The sequence below is a fragment of the Leptodactylus fuscus genome, chromosome 7 (genome assembly GCF_031893055.1).
Source record: "Leptodactylus fuscus isolate aLepFus1 chromosome 7, aLepFus1.hap2, whole genome shotgun sequence".
Classification (NCBI taxonomy): domain Eukaryota; kingdom Metazoa; phylum Chordata; class Amphibia; order Anura; family Leptodactylidae; genus Leptodactylus; species Leptodactylus fuscus.
The window spans coordinates 17995408-18023199 of NC_134271.1; the positions used below are offsets into that span (position 1 = coordinate 17995408).

At 42.7% G+C, this 27792-nt stretch overlaps 1 protein-coding gene across 9 annotated transcripts in view; it reads left to right on the plus strand.

The window, feature by feature from the left end:
• MICAL2 (microtubule associated monooxygenase, calponin and LIM domain containing 2) overlaps positions 1 to 27792 on the plus strand; it is a 161174-nt gene that overhangs the window by 17445 nt on the left and 115937 nt on the right. For all 9 annotated transcript variants that reach the window (XM_075281280.1, XM_075281276.1, XM_075281272.1 and 6 more), the window contains exon 2: positions 22945 to 23287. In XM_075281280.1, coding sequence (XP_075137381.1) covers positions 23024 to 23287 — 264 coding nt within the window. In that variant the 5' untranslated portion in view covers positions 22945 to 23023. The remainder of the gene's footprint in view (positions 1 to 22944; positions 23288 to 27792) is intronic.

Genomic DNA, 27792 nt, shown 5'->3' on the forward strand with positions numbered 1-27792 from the left:
AGCTGGTGACTTCCACTAACAGGTATAAAGTAATAAAGCTCTTTGACAGGTTGAGCAAAGTTCTGACTATTACCTGCCATAGGATTGATAACGGCAGAGACTTTCCATAGACTTTGTGTCATAGCTGGGAGTGACTCACAGATGGAAGACATGTATGATGAGGGGATGATATAACGTGGAATCCACGCGGTGCGGATCAGGTTGTTTCCTTTCCATGGTATCTCCAGATGATTCAGACTGACACAGTTATGTGCTGCTGATTCAGGTGAACGTCACTGTCTCAGCCCAAAAACTGTAACATGTTAGAAATAGGGATGTCACTGGGATACATGTGACTCAGGATGCGCAGTACTACCTCATTGCTGGGTAATTCTCTGTATCTGCTCTTATTATCTATATATGGATGCTGCACAGTACTACTTCTCTGGTCCTGTAATTCTCAGTATCTACCGTTATTCTGTATATATGGACACTGCACTGTACCACTTCTCTAGTCCTGTATACTGGTGTCCTTTTCAGTATCTACTGTTATTCTGTATATATGGACAGTGCACAGTACCACTTCTCTAGTCCTGTAATTCTCAGTATCTACTGTTATTCTGTATATATGGACACTGCACAGTACCACTTCTCTAGTCCTGTAATTCTCAGTATCTACTGTTATTCTGTATATATGGACACTGCACAGTACCACTTCTCTAGTCCTGTATACTGGGTGTAATTCTCAGTATCTGTCCTATATTCTGTATACATGGACAGTGCACAGTACTACTTCTCTCGTCCTGTATACTGATATAATTCTCAGTATCAGCTCCTATTCTGTATATATGGACACTGCACTTGTTACATATGATGTGTATCATTCACATTATATGTTATTTGTGTCCCTGCACAGTACAACTTCTGTTTTCGCGGTTGCTTTCTTTGTGGTGCAGAGATTACAATCTGTATACATTGTTGCGGAAATGTGTTGTGTAAGAAACCGGAAATAAATAAATAAAACAGCAGCAGTTTGCACTGATAGAATACACAGGGTAGATATACTGTAGTCATACGCCTTAGCACTTGTTTGACCCCCTTATACACATACACATACGCAAGCCAAGGACATGGAGACTAGTCACTGACAGAGCACTCAGACTGTTTGCAGCTGCTTATCTCTAGTGAGAATACAAGGATCAGGCTTATTGAAATCCAACATGCCCCATCCTTCTTTCTCCTGACCATCTGAGGCTGAAGGTACACCATCATACACATAAGATGGTCCGTTGGTCCAGAATCAGCGGCTTCTGACCTCCAACTCTGACTCTTGATTCTGCTTTCAAGGAGAATGAGTTGCAAACATTTCCCTATGGAATGTGTAATAGACGTATAAGGCCCGATCCTGCGGCTGGTGCATAGGCTGTAGTGTTGTCTATGTTTATAGAACATTTCTGCTGCTAATTGTAGCCATTAATAATGTATTGTTCATCCAGAATTTACCATTAACCTCCCACAGTCTCGCCCGTCCTCATTATGGAGGATACACGTAGGCTTGTGACAGGCACTGACTTGTGCTTATAGGATATTAATAAATGACTTCACGTTTTTTATAGCCCATGTGCACAGGAAGTGCGGGAAAACGTCACGCCACATGTGTCTGGTGCGCATTACTTGGTGTCAGCCTGGCCACAGTATAATGATAGAAGACGCATCGACACATTGTATCCTTATATAGTCTGATAAAATAGCACCAAGGAGGGGCAGAGGCCGGGGTATAAAACTGGGGGTACCAACTTTTGAAGAACTGAAAGAGGGACAAAATTCATGTCCCCCATCTCTGCCCCAGTTTCATGTCCCCCCATCTCTGCCCCCAGATTCATGTCCCCTCCATCTCTGCCCCCAGATTCATGTCCTCTCCATCTCTGCCCCAGTTTCATGTCCCCTCCATCTCTGCCCCCAGATTCATGTCCCCACATCTCTGCCCCCAGATTCATGTCCCCTCCATCTCTGCCCCAGTTTCATGTCCCCTCCATCTCTGCCCCAGTTTCATGTCCCCTCCATCTCTGCCCCCAGATTCATGTCCCCTCCATCTCTGCCCCCAGATTCATGTCCCCTCCATATCGGCCCCCAGATTCATGTCCCCTCCATATCGGCCCCCAGATTCATGTCCCCTCCATCTCTGCCCCCAGATTCATGTCCCCTCCATCTCTGCCCCCAGATTCATGTCCCCTCCATCTCTGTCCCCAGATTCATGTCCCTCCATCTCTGCCCCCAGATTCATGTCCCCTCCATCTCTGCCCCCAGATTCATGTCCCCTCCATCTCTGCCCTAGATTCATGTCCCCTCCATCTCTGCCCCCAGATTCATGTCCCCTCCATCTCTGCCCCCAGATTCATGTCCCCTCCATCTCTGCCCCAGATTCATGTCCCCTCCGTCTCTGCCCCCAGATTCATGTCCCTCCATCTCTGCCCCAGATTCATGTCCCCTCCATCTCTGCCCCCAGATTCATGTACCCTCCATCTCTGCCCCCAGATTCATGTCCCCTCCATCTCTGCCCCCAGATTCATGTCCCCTCCATCTCTGCCCCCAGATTCATGCCCCCAGATTCATGTCCCCCCATCTCTGCCCCCAGATTCATGTCCCCTCCATCTCTGCCCCAGATTCATGTCCCCTCCATCTCTGCCCCCAGATTCATGTCCCCTCCATCTCTACCCCCAGATTCATGTCCCCCCATCTCTGCCCCCAGATTCATGTCCCCTCCATCTCTACCCCAGATTCATGTCCCTCCATCTCTGCCCCCAGATTCATGTCCCCACATCTCTGCCCCCAGATTCCTGTCCCCACATCTCTGCCCCCAGGATCATGTCCCTCCATCTCTGCCCCTAGTGTCATGCCGTCCCCTCCTTCATCTGCCCCCAGTTTCATGTTCCACCTCAATGTCTACACACAAAAACCACTTAAACTCACCTTTTCCTCGCTGCCCCGCCACTCTCTCCGCAATCTCACTAACACAGTTGTAGGTGCGATGTGACGTCATCACATCGCGCCTACACAGCCACTAGCCGGAGTGCAGCTCCTTGCTTTAGCCGCGTATGTATTCAACTCAGATCTGCGTCCTCCAGACGTAGATCTGAGTTGAAATCGGGACATACCTGCCTCCAACCGGGACTGCGGGACACATCACCGAAATCGTGAATGTCCTGCGGAAATCAGGACGGTTGGGAGGTATGTGTATATGTACAGCAGTGATATAAGAGGAGGGGCAGATATCAATCATATCTGGGGTCAGGGGAATAGGGACTAAACATGTTGGATTTCAATATGTTCAATCCTTTGTTTTATGTAGATAACCCAACACTAGAAGTTGCAGCAGTTCATCCATCCCCCATTGAGAAAAGTGTGCGCGTGTATAAGGCTGAGGCCTCACCTTGCAGAAACCCAATATGTTTTTGTTGCAGATTTAGCCGCAGATTTGTTGCAGATAAGGCCGAAGCCCCATGGGATGGAAATGCCACGATTTATCCACGGCAAAATCACAGCATTTTACAGTAAATGTTTTAAAGAATCCCATGTCTACTTTGCGGAAAAATAAACATGGTGTGGACACGCTGCGATTTCCAAAGCCGGCGGTTTCCCCATAGATATAATTGTAACAGAAAGTTCCCCGAAGAAAACTCCACAAACTTTCTGTTTAAAGCTCTTCGGGAAGAAACGCGACGTGTTGCTGCCGTGGTTTTTCCTGCAGCGCTTTTTGGGTGTGGGACGTCCCATGGGGCCTTAGAATCCAGCAGTTTTTAGGTGACCGACAACTATCTAAAGTGTTTGACCATCATGAGTCATATGTTCTACACTCAGCATCTTCAGAGCGCCCATAGATTGTACTCTACAGTAGGCGAGTGGCGGGGTGCCCCTTTATCATAAAACAAATTACATCGTGTATGGTTGGGTGACACATTTTAAAGCGCCATCTATTAAAAATTAACCAATGAGAGTATAAAGGGTTAATTCTAATTTCCCAATTTACTAACTTGTTGTTCCAATTATATGAACAGCAATGAATTAGGAATATTTTTGGTTTTTCACACCCTGACCCCAATGCCCTGCATACACTGGGATATTTTTATAGATGCCTTTCTGGCATGTAATAGCTGAGAACCGAACCCTCCAGCCTGCACTGACCTCACAGGATGAGACACGTCCACCACAAAGTACTGACACCCTGTAATTCTCCGCTCAGACCGGTTTCTGCTGTCGTTGCTACATCTGCGATGTAACCGCAAGATCAGTTATATAGTGTAAAAACAGAAAGACAGCAAGTGTGGAAAGTAAAGCCGTACAATAATCGACCATACAAAGAGAGACCGTTGTTACGGTTGTGCATAGGGGGCAGTATTATAGTATTTATTTATTATGCTTACTTGTATAGCGCCATCATATTCCACAGCGCTTTACAGATATGGACAGTCACTGTCCTCTATAGGGCTCACAATCTACAGTCCCTATCAGTATGTCTTTGGCGTGTGGAGGAAACCGGAGTACCCGGAGGAAACCCACACAAACACAGGGAGAATATACAAACAGGGAGAATATACAAACTCTTTGCAGATGTTGTCCTTGGCAGGATTAGAACCCAGGACCCAGTGTTGCAAGGCTGCAGTGCTAACCACTAATCCACTGTGCTTCCCAGGAATAGTTATATTCTTGTACATAGGAGCAGTATTATAGTAGTTATATTCTTGTACATAGGAGCAGTATTATAGTAGTTATATTCTTGTATATAGGAGCAGTATTATAGTAGTTATATTCTTGTATATAGGAGCAGTATTATAGCAGTTATATTCTTGTACATAGGAGCAGTATTATAGTAGTTATATTCTTGTACATAGGGGCAGTATTATAGTAGTTATATTCTTGTACATAGGAGTAGTATTATAGTAGTTATATTCTTGTACATAGGAGCAGTATTATAGTAGTTATATTCTTGTACATAGGGGGCAGTATTATAGTAGTTATATTCTTGTACATAGGGGGCAGTATTATAGTAGTTATATTCTTGTACATAGGGGCAGTATTATAGTAGTTATATTCTTGTACATAGGAGTAGTATTATAGTAGTTATATTCTTGTACATAGGAGTAGTATTATAGCAGTTATATTCTTGTACATAGGAGCAGTATTATAGTAGTTATATTCTTGTACATAGGAGCAGTATTATAGTAGTTATATTCTTGTACATAGGAGCAGTATTATAGTAGTTATATTCTTGTACATAGGAGGTAGTATTATAGTAGTTATATTCTTGTACATAGGAGCAGTATTATAGTAATTATATTCTTGTACATAGGAGCAGTATTATAGTAGTTATATTCTTGTACATAGGAGGCAGTATTATAGTAGTTATATTCTTGTACATAGGAGGTAGTATTATAGTAGTTATATTCTGTACATAGGAGTAGTATTATAGTAGTTATATTCTTGTACATAGGAGGCAGTATTATAGTAGTTATATTCTTGTACATAGGAGTAGTATTATAGTAGTTATATTCTTGTACATAGGAGCAGTATTATAGTAGTTATATTCTTGTACATAGGAGGTAGTATTATAGTAGTTATATCCTTGTACATAGGAGCAGTATTATAGTAGTTATATTCTTGTACATAGGAGCAGTATTATAGTAGTTATATTCTTTTACATAGGAGTAGTATTATAGTAGTTATATTCTTGTACATAGGAGGCAGTATTATAGTAGTTATATTCTTGTACATAGGAGTAGTATTATAGTAGTTATATTCTTGTACATAGGAGCAGTATTATAGTAGTTATATTATTGTACATAGGAGTAGTATTATAGTAGTTATATTCTTGTACATAGGAGGTAGTATTATAGTAGTTATATTCTTGTACATAGGAGCAGTATTATAGTAGTTAGATTCTTTTACATAGGAGCAGTATTATAGTAGTTATATTCTTGTACATAGGAGTAGTATTATAGTAGTTATATTCTTTTACATAGGAGCAGTATTATAGTAGTTATATTCTTGTACATAGGAGGTAGTATTATAGTAGTTATATTCTTGTACATAGGAGGTAGTATTATAGTAGTTATATTCTTGTACATAGGGGGCAGTATTATAGTAGTTATATTCTTGTACATAGGAGGCAGTATTATAGTAGTTATATTCTTGTACATAGGGGGCAGTATTATAGTAGTTATATTCTTTTACATAGGAGCAGTATTATAGTAGTTTTTCCTGTTTATAGGATGCAGTATTAAATTATACAACCACGTCTGTGAACCAGTAATGGGCTTTGAGCAGTTGTCACTTCTCTCCCCACCTTCCTTTAAGCTCATACATAGTGTATTATTCAGCTGGGACAACATTATGTACATAAGACATCTCCTCCCATGGTATATAGTATATTTGTCTAGGTTTGTGTAGTGTTATGTTTCTGTTGTGGTGTAGTTGTCAGAAGTCGCTGAGTTAACTTCTCCTCTGGTTGTCCTATATGACCCAGTAGTCACTCAGGAGAATACACTTTGCACATTTTGCAATCCTGGTGATATCTCTACTTCACTAATACACCGAGTGTTGGAATCAAAAGGGAACTTTAGACCTGAGCAGTCAGACAGGCAGAGCAGAGAGTGGTGCTGGTGTGCTGCCTCCCTGCCTGCCTGCTTGTCTGCCTGTCTCTATATAATTAGAAAGCACACAGAGCTATTTATCCTATTAGTCAGAGATAAGCGGGTTTTTGTGCGGTAGGAGGCGGCTGTCACACGGGATCTTGTGTGTTATTATTTATCGTCTTCTGGTTTATGATATGTCAGGCTCCTCTTCTTAAAGACTGTAATTGCCTCAAACATCAGTGGAGATGAAACAGTCGCCCGGGTAGAATACATGGCCATTTACTGCAATTCTCCTTTAATCTTAAGGAAACCTGTTCTGCCCTATGTGGGCGATGTCCACGGTGTTGTATTAAGGGCTGTGCAGTATACAGAGGATTAATCATTCTCACCCTACAGGTCTGGGGTCACTGTGGGGTTCCCTGTTAAGGCGCAGTCCTTGTATGATGAACAGTTCTGCAACTTTCCAATATACTTTGTGTTACAAATCATCGCCATTGTAAAGAATGGAAACATTTGTTTAAATCTAAAATCTAGAATTCCTAATGCTTCTCGTAGCTGAAAGTTTGTTACAGTTGTATCCAGTCTAAGACCTCGTTCACATCTGCGTTGGTAATCCATTCGGGGGAGTCTGCAAACGCATTGGCAAGCGGTGTGCGGGGAAAGCACACGGACCCCATAGACTATAATGGGGTCCCTGTGCTCTCTGTGTGCTGCCCGCTTGAATAATGCGGAAATGAAAGTACTTCATGATCTACTTCCATGTCCGCATGATTTGACCATGGCACATATCAAGCCAAGTTGGTTCTACCAAATATATACATTTCCCACTTCCTTCGGCTCTAGCACCTTCATACAACATAAGACATGACAGTATTATAGATAGCACATGGTAAATGGGGATCCTTTACCAATTTTACATTGGGGTTATGAGTTTCAGGTTGGGGGTTCATCCTGTCTTAGAACTAAAGGTTGTCCCTTGGCTATAGACATTGGTACCAACCGAGCCAAGATGGTACTAAGACTTTGCAGTCCCTCCGATGAAGACTTCCTAAATTGCATTACCACATCACGCACCTCCAGCTTCTGTGCACTGTGGCACCCTGTAATTTAATGTCACCCTTCCCAGGTTACCTGGTGTAAGATATCTACTGAGGCAATGCCAATGAGTCTAATGGTTTCTCAGGAATTTTAATTTTGCCTTTGTGCCTTGCCATTGATCTGGATTTCTCCTGCAGACATGATTGTATAAGCAATTTACATATCATTATTAGTATCCCCCCCCAGCAGCAGGGGGCACACTACAGTGCAGGCGGTGTAATACAGGATGAGGAAACTATGCAGCATAGTGTATGATATGAGATCATACGCTATAAGGGTAATGGATCAGAGGTGGAGTATTTTATCTCGCTCGGTGCCTATTGGAATGCTGCATTGTCTTGTTGCTCCTGATCCGAGTCATCTGGGAATAAGCTTTGATCTTATCCAGTAGTTGATCCAGTTCTTGTAGAAACTCCATTAATCTTCATCTCATCTTAATACTGTGGGAGCGTCCTAGTACTACAATGCTATGTGTGCTGCATTGGATTGGAGTGTATGGTCAGCGAGGTCTATAGGGATTGTATGCTGCAATTTTCACTCTGACTACTAATCCTGACATTTGACAATTCTGTAGAGGTTTTCTTTGCAGAAGTCACTTCATTTCCATCACAGACCGTATTATGATGATAGAAGATCGCAGATAGAATTACAATAGAAGATAACACCTCCATAGACATCACATTTGGAGGGTTGGTCACCAAACATTCGCCTTCTTCCATCTGTAAGATCCTTGGAATGTTAAGTGAACTGGCATGTGTCCTGTCTCAATGGGACTTGATAACAGTGACAGGTCGTAGCCGTGAACAATACGACATCATTATATTATGGTTTTCTGTAAAGTGGAGCCTTATCCTAAATGGGTTTTTTTGCTGACAGACTCCCTTTAATGTTCACGTGCTATCTCTCCAGTAATACGGCAACAGAGTCACCAATGCTGGATGTGTTCTTAGAATAGATGTCTCTAGAAATCCAGATGGCTTTCAGATTTGTCCAACTGGCCACAGGAAACCATCCTGCTCCACCTGCACCTGCTCCTGTCAGTTCGCACTCTGTATATGTGAACAGACATCTACAGCAAGGAGGATGTGATCTACAGCGAGGTCTCCCACCCTGCACCCCTTACTGTCAGTGCCCCATAATACAGACTAGAAATCAGCAACAGTACAGGATAAGTAATGTATATACACAGTGACTGCACCAGCAGAATAGTGAGCGCAGCTCTGGAGTATAATACAGGATGTAACTCAGGATCAGTACAGGATAAGTAATGTAATGTATGTACACAGTGACTGTACCAGCAGAATAGTGAGTGCAGCTCTGGAGTATAATACAGGATGTAACTCAGGATCACTACAGGATAAGTAATGTAATGTATATACACAGTGACTGCACCAGCAGAATAGTGAGTGCAGCTCTGGAGTATAATACAGGATGTAACTCAGGATCAGTACAGGATAAGTAATGTAATGTATGTACACAGTGACTGTACCAGCAGAATAGTGAGCGCAGCTCTGGAGTATAATACAGGATGTAACTCAGGATCACTACAGGATAAGTAATGTAATGTATGTACACAGTGACTGCACCAGCAGAATAGTGAGCGCAGCTCTGGAGTATAATACAGGATATAACTCAGGATCAGTACAGGATAAGTAATGTGATCTGTATACAGTACACAGCAGGATAGTGAGCACAGCTCTGGAGTATAATAAAACTCTGAATTAACACATTATAAGTAATGTATACACTCAGTACATAGCAGGATAGTGATCTCAGCACTGCCCTTGGTGTTTTGCCGTTTATTACAATTTTAGCATTTTTCTGCTGCTCAGCTTCACTGTCTGTGCCAAGCAGAACAACGCCTGGCATTTATGTTACGTTGTTCAAATTACTGTTGCAATCTTGGGCATGTTCGTTCAGAATATTCTGACCTACGAGCGGCTTCATAACATGTGGATTAAGAAGCAAAACTGCTCATTAAGTGAAGAAGCTCCCGGATTTTGCATTGCATGAAAATACCAACCTCAGCCGTACCATCCTGTGCCAGGTCGTTTCGTAACATGTTGCAAGTCTCGTTACGTCAGCTGCTGACTTGGGGTTGGGTTTTGATGTGATTCTGGGAATCCGACATCTTTAAATCTTAATTGTTTACTGCTGTAGGGAAACCGTGGCTGCTTTCTTCCAGGAACAGCGCCACATCTGTCCACAGGTTGCATGTGGTATTGCAGCTCATCCCTATTCCCTTCGCTGTGGCTAAGCTGCAATACAAAACACAAATAGTTAACATGGGTGGCGCTGTTTCTGAAAGAATGTAGTCATATTTTTTAACAACCCCTTTCAGGATGAGGTTTGCACTATATGGAATCCGGGTCCCTCTTTATATCAACAGTAGACTGCTATGGTTCCAAATACCAGACTGCAACCCAGTTGGTACAAAATAGAAAAAAATAAGTATTTCGGTGCTATTCCATAAACTGTGGTGTACACGCCGGATAAATACAGAGAAAGGGGGCTCATAGAAGAGACTGGGGTTCCCCCTCTTGGTTCTGGATTCTGCCCTTAGTCTACCCCTTCCCCCCTATATACGTTAAGGTTCCTTGTCCTTGAATGCAATGGTTATACTATAGCATTTTTCAAGTTTTCTACTCCTCCCCCTATATTTCTGTTCTTGTGTCAGTCTTCACTGTAGCTCTGGCATTTAATTCACTAGTCTTTGTATGAACAAAGCTATAGATTCTGTTTATTGCAGTGCATGCAGTTGAATTGAAGCCCGATACATTGTATCAGATAACCAATGGGATTATCAGGTGGCACCTACAAATACTCGGTTACTGGTTCGTGTATCTGACAACTTTGCAGCTGCGACATCTGTTACAGGATCAGCAATGAAGAGTTGCAGTGACCTCAGTATCACAGGCAGAGATTTATTTCAGTTTCACTGGATCTACACCACACACCCATCCCGTCCCGGGATCCTCCTATATATTCCTTCCATCCCTTCCCTCCCTGGTGTAATTAGGGGGATGATGAAAGGCAGCGTACGGGCCTGTTCACACAGTAAAAGCTCATGTAGAAGCCTCGTTACGGATTACTCAACATGTGCGCGGCGGCATCCGAGACGCGTCCTAATGGCCACAATTAGCCGTCCTGCCTTATAAAATCAAGAATTTTCAATTACATGTGCAGGAAATACCTGGGAGGACTCCATCATGACGGCCGCCTCGTATAACCGTAGCTGCGCCGGCTCCAGACTCGTAAATACAATGCAAATTACATTTTCAATGCCCCAGAGCACAGACGGGGTGAAGACAATGCAAGTGCAAGGAGTGGCGACATTGGTGCAAATTCTCTTAAAGGGGATGTTTGGTATTAGACACTTGTCTGTGCACACTACGATTGATCATTAGGGGTCTAAGTATCTTTAAAAACTGCAATACACAGGCAGTATAAATGGCACATGGCGTATCTATATTTCGAATAGTAGAATATAGTATTTTGAATACCGGAGTATCCGATCAAGCACCTACTCAATCGAATACGACTCGCTCATCTCTAGTGTTAATTGTTTTTTAATTTGCTACAACAATGTCGCTGTAGATTTCTAAGTATAAAAGAATGCAGTATGGAATCTCATTCATAGCGTGTATGCAGGACACCTGCGTGCCAATGTTACTGGCAGGCGAATTCTATGCTGTGAGTGTTAGTCATTATTTACTGCGGGTGAATGATATCTGCCATAAAACAAACAGGAAGCGCCATGATTAATTACATATGGATTATATGGATAACTAATTGAATAGATTCTAGAGTTTATGTTCCCTGAGGTGCTCGCTATAGTGCTCAGGGTGCCGGACGCTCTGCGGTGTCTATAGGATAAGATTCACTTTATAAAGGTTTTGGTACAAGATCAAGGACAAAACCATAGCTCTGTATCAAAAGTGGCGTGTTGGCTGTCTGGTTTTTGGTTTTTTTTATGCAGCTTGTTCGCCCCATATAGGGATCAATATGTACGTTTTTTTCCTATCAGTATGTCTTTGTAGAATGGGAGGAAATCCATGCAAATACGGGGAGAACATACAAACTCCTTGCAGATGTTGTTCCTGGATTTAAACCCAGGACTCCAGCGCTGCAAGGCTGCAGTGTTAACCACTGAGACACCATGTTGCCCTACTTGTTGGTTATCTGTGACACATCCCCAAGTAGTTCTCTTATCTACACTCCAGACTCCATAGTGTCTGACTCATAGTATTGTATATAGATCCATACTCATAGGAGTGTATATAGTGCCTGATTCTTGGTAGTGCCTATAGGGCTAGTATAAGACTGATCATGGTGCCCATAGACCCTAACTCAGGGATTGGGACTTGGGAACCTTCGGCTCTCCAGCTGCTGTGAAACTACAACTCCCAGCATGCTCCATTCATTTCCATGGGAGTTCCAAGAACAGCAGAGCCTGTATGCATGCTGGGAGTTGTAGTTTTGCAACAGCTGGAGAGCCGTACGTTCCCTACCTTGCCCTAACTCATATTACTGTTCCTATACTACCTGAGATATAGCAATGCTCTTAGTAGTACCAGACTAACAGTAGTGCATAGTGTTTGACTATTGTAGTGCCTATAGATCTAGACTCATAGTGTCCCTATACCACCTGAGACATAGCAGTACTCATAGTAGTACCATACTAACAGTAGTGTATACAGTCCTTGACTATAGTAGTGCCTATAGCTGTAGACTCTATACTATAGTGCCCGTAGAATCTGACTCTTAGCAGTGCCTATAGTGACAGGTCATAGTAGTGTCCATAGTGCCTATAGTGACAGACATGTAATATTGCTCATAGTGCCTGACTTTTTGCCCTGTCCATAGAGTCATAGGGCCTAAGGAGGTGCTCAGACTTGGCCTCCTTAGGCCTTCTGCATCTACAGAAAACCTGGAAGGATGTCTAAGGGTTAAACCATAAAACCTTATTGTTCCTACATGAAAATGAGGCCGAGTGATCCCTGAGCAGCGGCGGTATTTATCTCTGTGACGTTCAACAAGAGACAAAATAGACCTTGAACTGGTTTCTGTATCGGTAAGAAATTTCCAAGGGAAAAGTTCATTCTGTTACTGATAAGATTCTACATGTCCCGACATTGCCTCCGTCCTCCTCGTACCTACAGACCTCCATAAACAGCAGCTGCGATTCCCTAGGATATCGGAGACCATTCCCCGAAAATGTCAGCAACAGTGTAAGTTTATTGTCATTTTTTCTCTGTAATCTAGCCACTGGGGGGCGATAAAGATGTTACTTATAAAGGTGTCATGGCGGCTCCTATTAAACGTGTAGTTTTGGCAGCGCCTGTAACATCTGCGTCGGTGTTTTCGGTCACAATGTTTTTGCAGGAGGATTACATGTGGTGTAGTCTCATTAGAACCCGGGCACAATAGAATTTCTGTCAGCAAACAATAGACTCATTCTTAGCCCATGAATGTTGTGATATTCTTAGAGAGGATAAATTCTGCGCTGTCATGTGATTACCTCCTTATTAGTGTCTCCGCAATAATCCGCACATTTATTCCTATAGACTCAGCTGTGCACAGAATGCTCTATTATCATTGTATGACACAGACATTGCCACTGTGTGTATACGTATCTATGTGGGTATAGCTATAGACACTCATTGAAAAAATAGATGCCGCCCCCAGATAGAAACGTCAGATTGCTGATCTGCGGTTCTGTCCCGGAGAGATATGTGAATGATTACAGGTGTGGTCTGGTTCTTGCCACAAGAGGGCATACAAGTGCTTCCTTCACTGTGCTATAGACAGGCTCTCAGTGGCTACTTTTGGGTAGTGTACCTCTTGATGAGAGATTGGTGACTGCTAGACTTGTGTCTATAAGGCAAAGACATTTTTCCCGGTTGACAGACTCTAAGGCTGAGTTCACATGGGGTATTTTGTAGTAGTGCCTATAGATCTAGACTCACTATAGTGCCCATATAATCTGACTCATAGTGTGCCTACACCACCTGAGATATAGCGGTACTCCTAGTAGTACCAGACTAACAGTAGTGCATAGTATTTGACTATAGTAGTGCCTATAGATCTAGACTCACTATAGTGCCTATAGAATGGGACTCATAGCAGTGCCTATAGTGACAGGTCATAGTAGTGTCCATAGTGCAACATCCGCCTGAAGACACTCCCTCCTCCCGACTAGGTCCATTCATTTGGGCCTAATCCGGAGCGGAGTGTGTGACGGGATACCACTACACTGCACCGGCCTCCAGTCGTGCTACCCATATTTTGGACCGGAACCTGAGGCAACCTCCGCCTCAGCTTCTGAACCCGGCCTAAGCCCTCTTGCAGATGACCATGGCCAAGATCAGGGCACATTGACCCCCATTCACTTCTATGGGCCAAGACAAATGACCATGAATTACCATGAACTAAATGACCGACAGTCCTATATTGCGGCCCTGCTTCCGTGGCCACGGAAACATGGATGGCACACGTGTAACATCCACGCCCTTAGTGCTCAATTATCCAGTTTTCCCAATGACCTTATCCTTTAGCTGTGAAATTGTAATCCCTTCCATAGATCACCATCACAGTCACACTGAGAAAGCTTCAACCAGGACAACAACCAATTCTGGGCGACCGATTATCTTTGGGCAGTGAGAGTGTATACATATATATGGAAAAAGTGAGTTGTGTGGCTTTTGACTCACCGGAGATATATGGCGATTCTATACTATTGTGATATGTTCTTACGTTTCAGCAATGTGTACACCCTGAACGCGCTCCCTTTACTTGCTCTGATCTACCTACAGCAGGTTGACCCTTGGACCGGCCCCGGACTCCACTAATAGCGCAATAAATCATAGAGAAGAGTAATGATAATTCTATGAAGCAGATTACAGATAAATGTGTCTTTAATTATTTTCTGCCACATAGAGCAGCAGAGATGGAAACTGTGTGCGTTACGTTTGCCAACTCATACAAATAAGCACTTTCTGCGGCCAAATCCTGTGAAGCGTCTCCTCGTCCCCAGCAATGGGTCAAAGTACTAAAAGTAAAGTGTAGACTTCCTGGAAAATGAGGGCATAAGAAGGTGTGTATTGATCCCGGAAGATAAGACTGGATTTATCTTATATTTCCCCTATAAATCACTGTAAATCATTGCTAGTCGCTATGGAGGTGGGAATTTATTATTAGGAATGTTCTCTCTACACATCGAATGAAAAGTGTCACCACTATATACAGGGAACGTAGAATATATAGAAGAGATACTGTGTTATTATACTTGGAACTGGTGACCTCACAGAGACCGGAGACATCACATGTATTGTTCCTATGTATTACTATTATAATACTGCCTCTATATATAATATAATATAGAATATAATACTACTCCTATATACAAGAATATAACTACTATAATACTGCCCCCTATGTACAAGAATATAACTACTATAATACTGTCCCCTATGTACAAGAATATACCTACTATAATACTGCTCCTATGTACAAGAATATAACTACTATAATACTACTCCTATGTACAAGAATATAACTACTATAATACTGCTCCTATGTACAAGAATATAACTACTATAATACTACTCCTATGTACAAGAATATAACTACTATAATACTGCTCCTATGTACAAGAATATAACTACTATAATACTGCTCCTATGTACAAGAATATAACTACTATAATACTGCCTCCTATGTACAAGAATATAACTACTATAATACTGTCCCCTATGTACAAGAATATAACTACTATAATACTGTCCCCTATATACAAGAATATAACTACTATAATACTGCCCCCTATGTACAAGAATATAACTACTATAATACTGCTCCTATGTGCAAGAATATAACTACTATAATACTGCTCCTATGTACAAGAATATAACTACTATAATACTACTCCTATGTACAAGAATATAACTACTGTAATACTGTCCCCTATGTACAAGAATATAACTACTATAATACTGCCCCCTATGTACAAGAATATAACTACTATAATACTGCTCCTATGTACAAGAATATAACTACTATAATACTACTCCTATATACAAGAATATAACTACTATAATACTGCCCCCTATGTACAGGAATATAACTACTATAATACTACTCCTATGTACAAGAATATAACTACTATAATACTACTCCTATGTACAAGAATATAACTACTATAATACTACTCCTATGTACAAGAATATAACTACTATAATACTACTCCTATGTACAAGAATATAACTACTATAATACTGCTCCTATGTACAAGAATATAACTACTATAATACTGCTCCTATGTACAAGAATATAACTACTATAATACTACTCCTATGTACAAGAATATAACTACTATAATACTGCTCCTATGTACAAGAATATAACTACTATAATACTACTCCTGTGTACAAGAATATAACTACTATAATACTACTCCTATGTACAAGAATATAACTACTATAATACTGCTCCTATGTACAAGAATATAACTACTATAATACTACTCCTGTGTACAAGAATATAACTACTATAATACTACTCCTATGTACAAGAATATAACTACTATAATACTACTCCTATGTACAAGAATATAACTACTATAATACTGCCTCCTATGTACAAGAATATAACTACTATAATACTGCTCCTATGTACAAGAATATAACTACTATAATACTACTCCTGTGTACAAGAATATAACTACTATAATACTACTCCTATGTACAAGAATATAACTACTATAATACTGCCTCCTATGTACAAGAATATAACTACTATAATACTGCTCCTATGTACAAGAATATAACTACTATAATACTACTCCTGTGTACAAGAATATAACTACTATAATACTACTCCTATGTACAAGAATATAACTACTATTGCCTTATTGTATATGTTCCATGGATGACTGGACGTTTGGCTTAGTCTAATCCTCCTCTTGGAGCCGGTGATGTCACTATGGTGCGGTGGTAACAGCTGTATAATAAATGTATCCGTTACATGGTGTTATTACTTGTAGACTCATTGAGCTTTTCGCCAGCTTCTTGTTTCTTCAGGAGTGAGGTTATGATTCAGTAACTTTGTGTCTGGTTATACTCGATGTGATATACGTTGGATCCGTCCTATGATGGGGGATATTCTCTCCTCACCCCTTAATGTCTTATAACCTTTAGGATACAGAGAGTATTATTTTCTAAGCACATCGCTGGTGTTATTACTTTATTGTAATCTCGGGAAGACACTGTGGTACAGATCAGACGGTGATATTTCTGGTCGTGTTTTCACTACTTGTATAAGAGCACAGTCTCAATATTTTTCATGTATTTTTATGTATTCAATGAGAAACTCCACCCAAAATATAAAATTGTGTTTTCTTTTATTCCCGGTTACTTGATTTTATATACGGTATGCTATGCAGTAGATCCACCATGATGAGGCCACCAGTGGCCTAGTTTTAGGGACTTGGAGTCTCAGCGGTTGAAAAATTCTGCCTCATAGATAGATAGATAGATAGATAGATAGATAGATAGATAGATAGATAGATAGAATAACAATGTAGTTATATAAGCCCTTCAGGACCCATAGAAAGCAGGATGACAGCCCTTATAAGCACAGTAATGACAGCTATAAGGAACAAGAACTGACTAAATAGAAGGTCCCCAGAGCAGGAGATCCTGTGCAGGTAGAAGTCCTGTGTCCACTCTCTGGAGGATTCTTCTCTTTGTAGAACAAGGTCAGTCTTCCTGCTCTTCTTCTTCTAGGAGTGGCTGGTATTGGAGGGTCCGTCTGGCTCAGGCACTTGTCGGAAATGTTTCATGCTTGAAATGTCTCACATTCCTCCAGCAAAACTGCCTGATAAGTGGAGGCTTCCAAGTGTACAGTGCAGACACTTCCCGGGGTGCCAGGGCAGCTCAGTGCCATACTTGGCCATTCTCATCTTCTTACCCAAGATCCATCTCCTGACATTGAACTAAAGATAGTTACATTATTCTGGTGACAATGTCGTTTTTCCACCAGTCGTGATACATTGTTATCACTACAAGGCAGTAGGATTCCACGAAACGTGATGTATCAATGACCTAGAAGCCGTATAACTGGATACAGGATAAGAAGTCATTGGAACTGATAATCATAACTTGGAGATGATACAATGTTGCAGTGAAGCAATGATTCCTCCATTGTGTGAGGACCTGACCCTGGATACAATGAGTTCTGTGAGTATTTGTGTGAGGACCCGACCCCGGATACATGGAGTCTTGTAAGTATTTGCATCTGAAGAGTCCTAGACCTTTGCTATGGTTATTTGTGCGGTTTTAGACTTTATTGTATGAATGTGCTGCAGGAAGTTGCGTTTCTTCTTTATTGTTCCCTATGGTGATCTATACAGGGTTTGAGTATCTCAAGGGGGGCCATAGTGAACCTCATCATTGGTCATAGGGGAGCGATCGCTCACATTCTGGGTAAATTCACAGAAGGTTATAAGAAGTCTGGGGTGAAGTAAGGTCATACTGATAACCTTCACTGCAGAGTCACTCGGAGTCTTGAAGGAAACTGGGTTCTTGGCATGACTGACAATATATGGCTCTGGGGTGAGGGGGATAGAGGGGTCTGCATGTCTGTACTGTATGTTATATATCACAATGTTAATGATGGTGTGAAAGAGGCCATGCAATGATTTTGGTGTGGATATTGACCCACGCATGTAATAGCAAGAGGCCACAGACCCCTGTGATAGCAGCTGATCCCCAGACCCCCTATAGTCCGGGGCGAGCAGCTGCCACACAGGGGTTATCCAAGGTAGAGACCCCCTTTAATCCTGGCTGGCCTGATATCAGTAGATCTTCCTGAGGTTATAGACAGAGTGTTTGTTTTGTCTGCAATACAATTTATTCTCTCATCTGTAAGCCAATAACTCAGGAATTTATCTGAGACGACAAATCCCGAGACACAAAATCTAAGAAATCCTGAGGCAGAATGTGAACATAATATTATTCTCCTGTAGATTAGAATGTAATAATGTTTCCTGCCAAATCTCACCAGACACATCAAGGATCAGGATGAAAGCAAGTCAAGTTTGAACCGTGCTCACCTTGTTTTGCTGGTAGAACTCGTGATGCGTTTCATTGAACGTCACTCCTGCGTTCATAGGGGTTGCACTCATCTTTCCACACACCCTGAGTGGCCTATAAATCGGCATTGACAAACAGTTCATAAAGTTACAACTTTTCCTATATTGGTCTGGCTATGTGTCAGTCTTCACTGTAGTTCTGGCATTTCATTCATGTACCAGGTGGCTCTGGTAAATTCTGGAGGTTTCTAGCATATTGCAGAGGATCCCTGTATGTGTATACTATATATACCGGTATGTATATATATATATATATATATATATATATATATATATATTTGACTCTGAATCTTCTGGAGCCGATAATAAAGTCATATTTGCAGCTACGTGTTCAGACCAAGCAGAGAAATAGCCCTGCAGAGTCTTATCCTGAATATGTCTGGAGATCGTCATCCCCAAACACATATTCAGCACAATCTGACACCTTCCATGTCTCCCGGGCTCCTGGAAGTCTTCAGGACTCGATACAAATGTGTCTGATGGAAGATCTCAATGTTCTGCGTTTCTTTCATCTACCTTGTTTGTATCTGTTGGAGTCAGCCGTTACAATGTATCATTCCTCGGCGTATTTGTAGCTATTATTTATACGTCTCCCAACATTCAAAGAACATGTAGCGGCAAATTTATAATAGGCCATGTCTCTGCCCCTCCCATGCACCCGTTTCCCTCACCAATCCCATCTAGTTCCCTCGTGCCTCCGCACAGTATAATGTTCTTCTTATGGCCCTCAGATGAAATGCCTTTTCTTTGTGTCCCCCACATAGTAGAATGCTCCCTCATCAAGACACCACCCATTAATCCCCCTTATTGTGGCCTCCATACAGTATAATGCCCCCATTAGTATGGCCTCTACACACTATAATGCCCCCCTTATTGTGGCCTCTACACAGTATAATGCTCCCTCATTGTGGCCTTCATACAGTATAATGCCCCCATTAGTATGGCCTCTACACACTATAATGCCCCTCATTGTGGCCTCCACACACTATAATGCTCCCTTATTGTGGCCTCCACACACTATAATGCTCCCTTATTGTGGCCTCTACACACTATAATGCTCCCTCATTGTAGCCTTCATACACTATAATGCCGCCCTTCTTGGTCTCATCCCCTTTGTTACTGGCTTGTAAGAAACAATTGGCCAAAAGGTCAAGGAAAGGGACTCTTCTGATCTTCATGGCAAAACCCGCCATTTATGGGAGCCCTGATTTTTACAGTGGAGCCCCCTTTCTTACATACCGCTGTTTGTGGAGGTCTAAACATTAAAGGGGTTCTCCAGACTTAATAATTGATGAGCAGTCCTTTGGTTAGGTCATCAGTTGAAGGTTTTTAGAGAATCCCCACCCATCAGCTGTTTGAAGAGACCACAGAATTCAGGTAAGTGCTGCAGTCTCTTCACAGCGCCATACATTGTATAGTGGCCATATATGGTATTGCATCTCAGCCTATTCACTTTAATGGGACAGAGTTGTGGCCACACCCAGTGGCCGATGAATGTGATATCACATGGCCTGTGAGGTTGGATGTGCTGCTGCAACTTCAAGCAGCTGATCCACAAAGGACCTGTGTCCCAGACCCCTGCTGATCATCAATTGTTGACCTATCATTTGGGACCAACACATCCCTTATTCCCATGCTGAAAAATTACCAACCAGAGTTACCATTCAGGAGTCTGAGAAAGCTGGAGGACAAGTCCTTCTAGTGCTGTACTAGGTATTTATGAGGGAGCTGTTCCTCTCAGCTTCCCCATATGACCCCATCCTGTATACTGCTGCAGGAAGCGTTATATCTGATAGCTGTGATCATACAATACAGTTATATAAGGACACGACCTCTGATGGAACTGCCCAGATGAGGCCACCGAGGTGGATAATAAATGCCCCCCCTGCCCCTGCACATCCCACAACATCAGCACTTGTGCTAGCGGCTGCTCAGAGAATTTGGAAATTCTCTACCTTGAGGACACAATGTTCTCTGCAGGTTGTGAGCTTATTTATAAAGCCCTGGAATAACAGCGCGAGATATTACATGGATGCTCGGTGTGACGCCTCTGCTGCGGATCAGCCTGGGGTTTACTTGTGTGTACAGGGCGGAGGAGACTGGGAGATATACTGTATATTGTGTTTAGTGGGGTGCGATGTTTAATTTCCTGTTCCCTTGTTACAAAGTGTCCCAAAGCCATAACTATAACTAAACAAAGGAGGGGGTGAATATATGGATAGATAGATAGATAGATAGATAGATAGATAGATAGATAGATAGGAGATAGATAGATAGATAGATAGATAGATAGATAGATACATAGATAGATAGGAGAGAGATAGATAGATAGGAGATAGATAGATAGATAGATAGATAGATAGATAGGAGATATAGAGATAGATAGATAGATAGATAGATAGATAGATAGATAGATAGATAGATAGATAGGAGATAGATAGATAGATAGATAGATAGATAGATAGATAGATAGATAGAGATATAGAGATAGATAGATAGATAGATAGATAGGAGATAGATAGATAGATAGATAGATAGATAGATAGATAGATAGGAGATAGATAGACAGGACCAGACATTGATAGAACAATAGATCAGATGGTGAATACCCGCTTGTTCTTGGGTAACTCGTGTCTACAGATAAAGTTATAAAAGGGAAGTTTTTTCTGTGAGATAAATCTCCTAACACCAGTTTTCTGTCTTGTGAAGCCATGTGAGCTGAGGGAGAAAAACAGAAGTTCCTGTCGTTGCCATGTTCTGTTTTCGCAAGGAGTGTCTAATTGTGGTTTGGAGCGCAGGGCCGGGGAGGCGTTCTATAGAAGTCAGCTCTGGTTTATTTTATTTTTGGCTTTTTTCGTCTTTACCAGACGTTCTTCCAAAACCAGTCAGATTTCCCCACATCACAGTGGCTGCTTTAATGGAGACCATAAGTAAGCAGGTGCTTCTGTTCCTGTATACACTTGGTATTTGCTGCTCTTACAGAATTAAGACCACCATTACAGCTGCTATGGAGGGTTGCCAGCCAGCTTTCCTAGACTCCTGAAGGGCATTGTGATGTGACAAAACATCCCACTCTGCATATTGCTGTTCAACTCATCAGAAATGCCAATCAGGATTCTGGGACAGATGGATGACAGTGCCTTTGAATATTGAATATTTGCCATGTTGATGGTCACTCAGCTTTCCCAGAAACAGATAAAACAAAGAAATATCTGAGTAGAATGTCTCATATTACAGAAGGAAATGTTCTTTCTGTTTTCTTGAAAGTAGCAAAGGAGACTAATCTGTAAGTGTGTGAGCGCTGGTGGAGGAGCCTTTGTTGTCCTTCCAGCAGTTAAGCTCCCAGTAGTGCGTCTAGTGTTGGCTGTTATTTGGGAGGATCTATTAATCCCCAGTCAGACCCAAATAACTCTGCTCCTGCCTGGGAAGTCTAATACTTCTCTCTGTGGGATAACCGAGATTTTTATCCTAATTTGGTTTCCTCCCCGTGTTTCCTGAGTCAGCAGCCGCACTCCTCAATTCTGGGTCTGAACTCCAATGTGGAGATGACGGTGAAAAAAATCTCATGCCTGTCTATCTATCTATCTATCTATCTATCTATCTATCTATCTATCTCTCTATCTCTCTATCTCTCTATCTCCTATCTATCTATCTCCTATCTATCCACTATCTATCTATCTATCTATCTATCTATCTATCTATCTATCTATCTATCTATCTCCTATCTATCTATCTATCTCCTATCTATCTATCTATCTATCTATCTATCTATCTATCTATCTATCTCTCTATCTCTCTATCTCTCTATCTCCTATCTATCTATCTCCTATCTATCTATCTATCTCCTATCTATCTATCTATCTATCTATCTATCTATCTATCTATCTATCTCCTATCTATCTATCTATCTATCTATCTCCTATCTATCTATCTATCTATCTATCTCCTATCTATCTATCTATCTATCTATCTATCTATCTCATATATAAATGTATATACCCTATTTAGATTTAAGAAAGCAGAATGTTGTCCACAAGTGAACCATCGCAGCAGACTCCTTACAATGTGTCACCTTCTTCATTGCAGGTGTTACAAGCAAGACCAGATTAAGACATTTCCCAGCCTATGTAGTATCCTTTAGACCCGACCGGTGACAACCTGAATTATGGGGGAGAATGATGATGACAAGCAGGGCCAAGCCGGACAGCTCTTTGAGAACTTTATTCAAGCCACGACATGTAAAGGGACCTTACAGGCCTTTAACATCCTCACCCGGCAGCTCGACCTAGACCCCAAGGACTATCGGCACTTCTACAGCAAGCTCAAGTCAAGGGTGAACAGCTGGAAAGCCAAAGCCTTATGGAACAAGTTGGATAAACGGTACAGCCAGAAGGAATACAAGAAAGGGAAGGCATGTGTGGGGACAAAGGTAAGCAATGAGCCAAATATATACATACACACTCTTTACGGATGGGGTATATACCTTGAGATTAATCCGTGCAGCTGCTGGCATGTGGCAAGACCAAGACTGCTGGCTTAAATTATTTCTGTTTAAAGGGGTCTTCTGGGACTTGAGTTCTAAGGATAGGTTATCTGGTGTGATCGGTGGAGGTCCGACAGCCAAGATCCCCAGAGGCTGCAATGTTTGGGTGAGTGCTGCGGCCTCTTCACCGAATACAAAGCACAGCGCTATACATTTCGTAGTGGCTATGTTTGGTATTGCAGCTCAGCCCCATTCACTTGAATGGGACTGAGCTGCTGCTGTGCTATTTGACCAATTTATTTATTCATATTACTTGTATAGCGCCAACATATTCCGCAGCGCTTTTACAGACCTTGTCAGTTAATGATAACATTATTTGCACAGGGAAGAGGCCGCGACCTGTACAAACACCCAAGACCACCATGACCACATTTTGATGATCACGCTAAGGATGATCCCAGGTGTCAGACACACAATCACATATTGATGACTTATCCTTGAATAGGTCTTCAGTATGTAAGTCCTAGAAAACCCCTTTAATTGTATAAAGCATGTAGCCCCTCTTTATTAGCCCGACTTCCATCAGAACATTGGTTATCACGTTGTGGCCGGTCAGATGTTGCAGACGTTCTCATTCCATGTAGCAGCTGTGTGGCCACCACAGGTGTCGGCTCGGAGGACCCTGCCAGCTCCAGTTGCTCTTACTCCTGGTGAGGATCCCTCGATGTCTCCCTCATGTTCTTGAGGATTAAACACTTGAGTTCATTGCTTCTGCTTGCAGAGCTTGGACACTTCGTACGTGACAGGTGGACACTTGTGTCAGTACGTGGGTGAAGGGGATGTAATGGCGGGATTACGATCTTCCTCCTTGTCGTGAATTGAAAGTGCACCAGGCTAAACGAAGGTGACAATTGACTGTATTAAAGGGGCCAGACGGCATCTTCTCTGCTTTGTGTGCTTCAGCTTGTCAGTGGACGGAGATATTCTGGTTCTATTCCCAGGCTGGATATTTCTCCTGACCATATACCTATCATTGTGTAGGTTTACCCCAGGGACCTCTTTCTACAACTGGATCTCATGCACCAAGGACCACTCCCTATAATGGGTTCTCATGCACTAGGGTAATGACAATGGTGTCTTATGAACCAGGGATCCTTGACTGCAAAACGGTCTTAAAGAAGAACTCTCATGTGTTTAGGCACATGCGTTTTTATAGTCCACTAGAAAACCGACAGTGCGCTGAATTCAGCCCCGGGGCTGGAGATATTGGTGCCATTACCTATCTCTACCCACTGTCAGAAGAGCTAACAGTCTAGCTGGGCTGTAAGGATCCGCCCTACTGACTGTACTCGTCCATAGCCCTGTACTGTCAGGGGGATGTTCCTTACTACCCAGCCATGATGCTAAGGTGTGAAAAATTCCTGTAATACTAATTCATGGACGAGTACAGTCAGGGGGAGGGGGCGTTACTCACAGCCCAGCTAGATTGTCAGGAACGCCCTTCTGACAGTGGACAGAGATCGGTGCCGAAAGTAACAGCACCGATATCTCTATCCCCAGGATACATAATGGGAAAGCTGACAGAGAGCTGACTTCGCTTTCTAGCGATATATAAAACCGCACATATCTGAGGACAGGAAAGGTCCTCTATAACCACCAGGGACCCCTCCTATGCGCCAGGGTCTCCTTGCTACAATGGGATCTCATACACCAGGGACCCCTCCTATGCGCCAGGATCTCCTTGCTACAATGGGGTTTCATACACCAGGGACCCCTCCTATGCGCCAGGGTCTCCTTGCTACAATGGGATCTCATACACCAGGGACCCCTCCTATGCGCCAGGATCTCCTTGCTACAATGGGGTTTCATACACCAGGGACCCCTCCTATGCGCCAGGGTCTCCTTGCTACAATGGGATCTCATACACCAGGGACCCCTCCTATGCGCCAGGATCTCCTTGCTACAATGGGGTTTCATACACCAGGGACCCCTCCTATGCGCCAGGGTCTCCTTGCTACAATGGGATCTCATACACCAGGGACCCCTCCTATGCGCCAGGATCTCCTTGCTACAATGGGGTTTCATACACCAGGGACCCCTCCTATGCGCCAGGGTCTCCTTGCTACAATGGGATCTCATACACCAGGGACCCCTCCTATGCGCCAGGATCTCCTTGCTACAATGGGGTTTCATACACCAGGGACCCCTCCTATGCGCCAGGGTCTCCTTGCTACAATGGGATCTCATACACCAGGGACCCCTCCTATGCGCCAGGATCTCCTTGCTACAATGGGGTTTCATACACCAGGGATCCCTCTACAGGGCATGTTACTGAATTGTAGCTGGTCTCGTCTCGTCTTTGCCCAGCTTGTTGCCCTAACTCTGTATCTGAATACCCTGACCTTGGTAAAATGGCATGTTGGCACCGCCTGGCGCCTGGGTCACATATCCTAGATATCTTTCAAAACTATATATCTCCTTTTCAACATGTTACTGTTCCCCCAGATTAGACCCCTAGTCTATTAGTCAGATTATTGTCTTTACTTCCTTTTAAGTCAATGGTCAATGAGTGATTCGCCGTCTCCGGATTGAGGAGATTCCTGGAATATTTGTAAATTGCACAATATTTTTCTAATTTCGCTCCAATGATGAATATGAATTGTTTTCTCATGAATCACCTTCACCCCCCCCCCTTCCCCAGACCCGCATTCTGCATTACAGCGTATCATGAGGAGCTATCATTGACATGAAGGTGGTGGTGGGGGCACAAGTTTATTTGGAGGGGGGGATTGGCCTGTGCTTGCTTGCCATGGACGTTGCGTCACTTCTTACCAGAACTCATCACCTCATAGTCATTTTATCAAGAGGCTTGAAGAGTTTACCCCAAGGAGCCTTGTGTGTTCTCTAAAGAACATTCTTCAACCTCAACGTAATCCTTGTAAGCTAAACTTCCTCTTTCTCGGGATGAGCGGCTGTCAGAGACGAAGAAAAGGAGTCACTCTCGGATAAGCCATCTTTAAACATAGTTGTCACCAGGTGATTGGTGAAGAATAGATAGGAAAGCAGGCAGGGAATCCGTGTCCTAGATCTACTTCGCCCCTCGCCCCATCCTATGCAACAGCCAAGGTGACTGCAAATAATCACTCCCCCTCCCGCGCTGACTACAAAAGTGCTCCAGACTTCTTATGCGTTGGGATTCTGGGACATAAATTAGCTGTCTGATATCTACTACTGCCCTATGAGAGGTACGGGGTCTGTTTCTTTGTCATCTGGTCACAGGGAAGCTCTTCCCCCTCTTGTAGCCATGTTGACCCTATTTGGAGTTCATCAGTGCAGAGCAGAGGTTACCATTCCGCATGAGAGTGCATACTGGAAATGTATAAACCCCAATCCACTTCAAATGTACCTGATGGGCCCCATAGTCTGCCATATAGATGGGAAAGGTGTCAATGCACACAAATCAAAGCTGGGTCCTATTGTAGTGGCGGGTTTTGTATGGTATTTGTTTTGTTCTTTCCAAATTTCTGACCCCCAACTTGCTGAACGCAGTTCTCTGGAGAGGGGAGTCCTATCTAAGTAGTAAATGGGGACCAGCCATGAATAGTAGTTGCATGGTCCATAGATTCTTAAAGGGGTTGTCCTGAAATAGAAAAACATGGTTGCTTTCTTAAAGAAGCAGCACAATTCAAGTGAATGAAGTTGAGCTGCAATACCGCACATAAACTTTGCACAGGTGTGGCACTATTTGTGGAAGAAGATCCTATTAAACATGCCCATATTTCCACCTCTGGCTGCAAAGTTACCCCAGCCCACATACTGGGAAACCAATCCCTTTCTCATAGCCCCCCAAATTCATCACCTGAAATATTTCAGGAATGTGAGTAGCGTTGACCCCTGCCATTCCCAGATACTTGTATTTAAATATTAGATAAATGGCGTGCGTGGGGTGGCGGTCGCCCTCTAATGACTGCAACTTTTGTGTGTCTTGGACATAGAACAAACTTCTGGAATTAATATTTCATGAGAGAAACAAAGTATCTGTGAAATCTCCCGGCGGATCTAAGAGCGCCTTCAGCTAATTCCCTCAGATGTCGACAAGGACACGAGCCACCGTTCCAAGCCCAGAAAAACTCCTTGTGCCCCCGCTCCCATTGACATTCATGTAGCCGGAGCGGAACAATACAAATATTGTCCAGGTCTCCGGCTCCTCAAAGGATTGGATTGATTGGATCGAAAATATTATCATGCGTCTCATTCAGCCTGAGTTCTGATTATACAAAGAGACTCCTGTCCTGTAATCCCCGATGTCAGCGCAAAATAATCGCCCTTAATACGATTCTCCTAGGATCACAGCGAATGGTTAGATTCTAATAAAAATATACTGTAATATTCATCATGCGGACACTCCATGCAGAACCTTCATTTGTCATCCGTGTCTTCCATATGGTGCA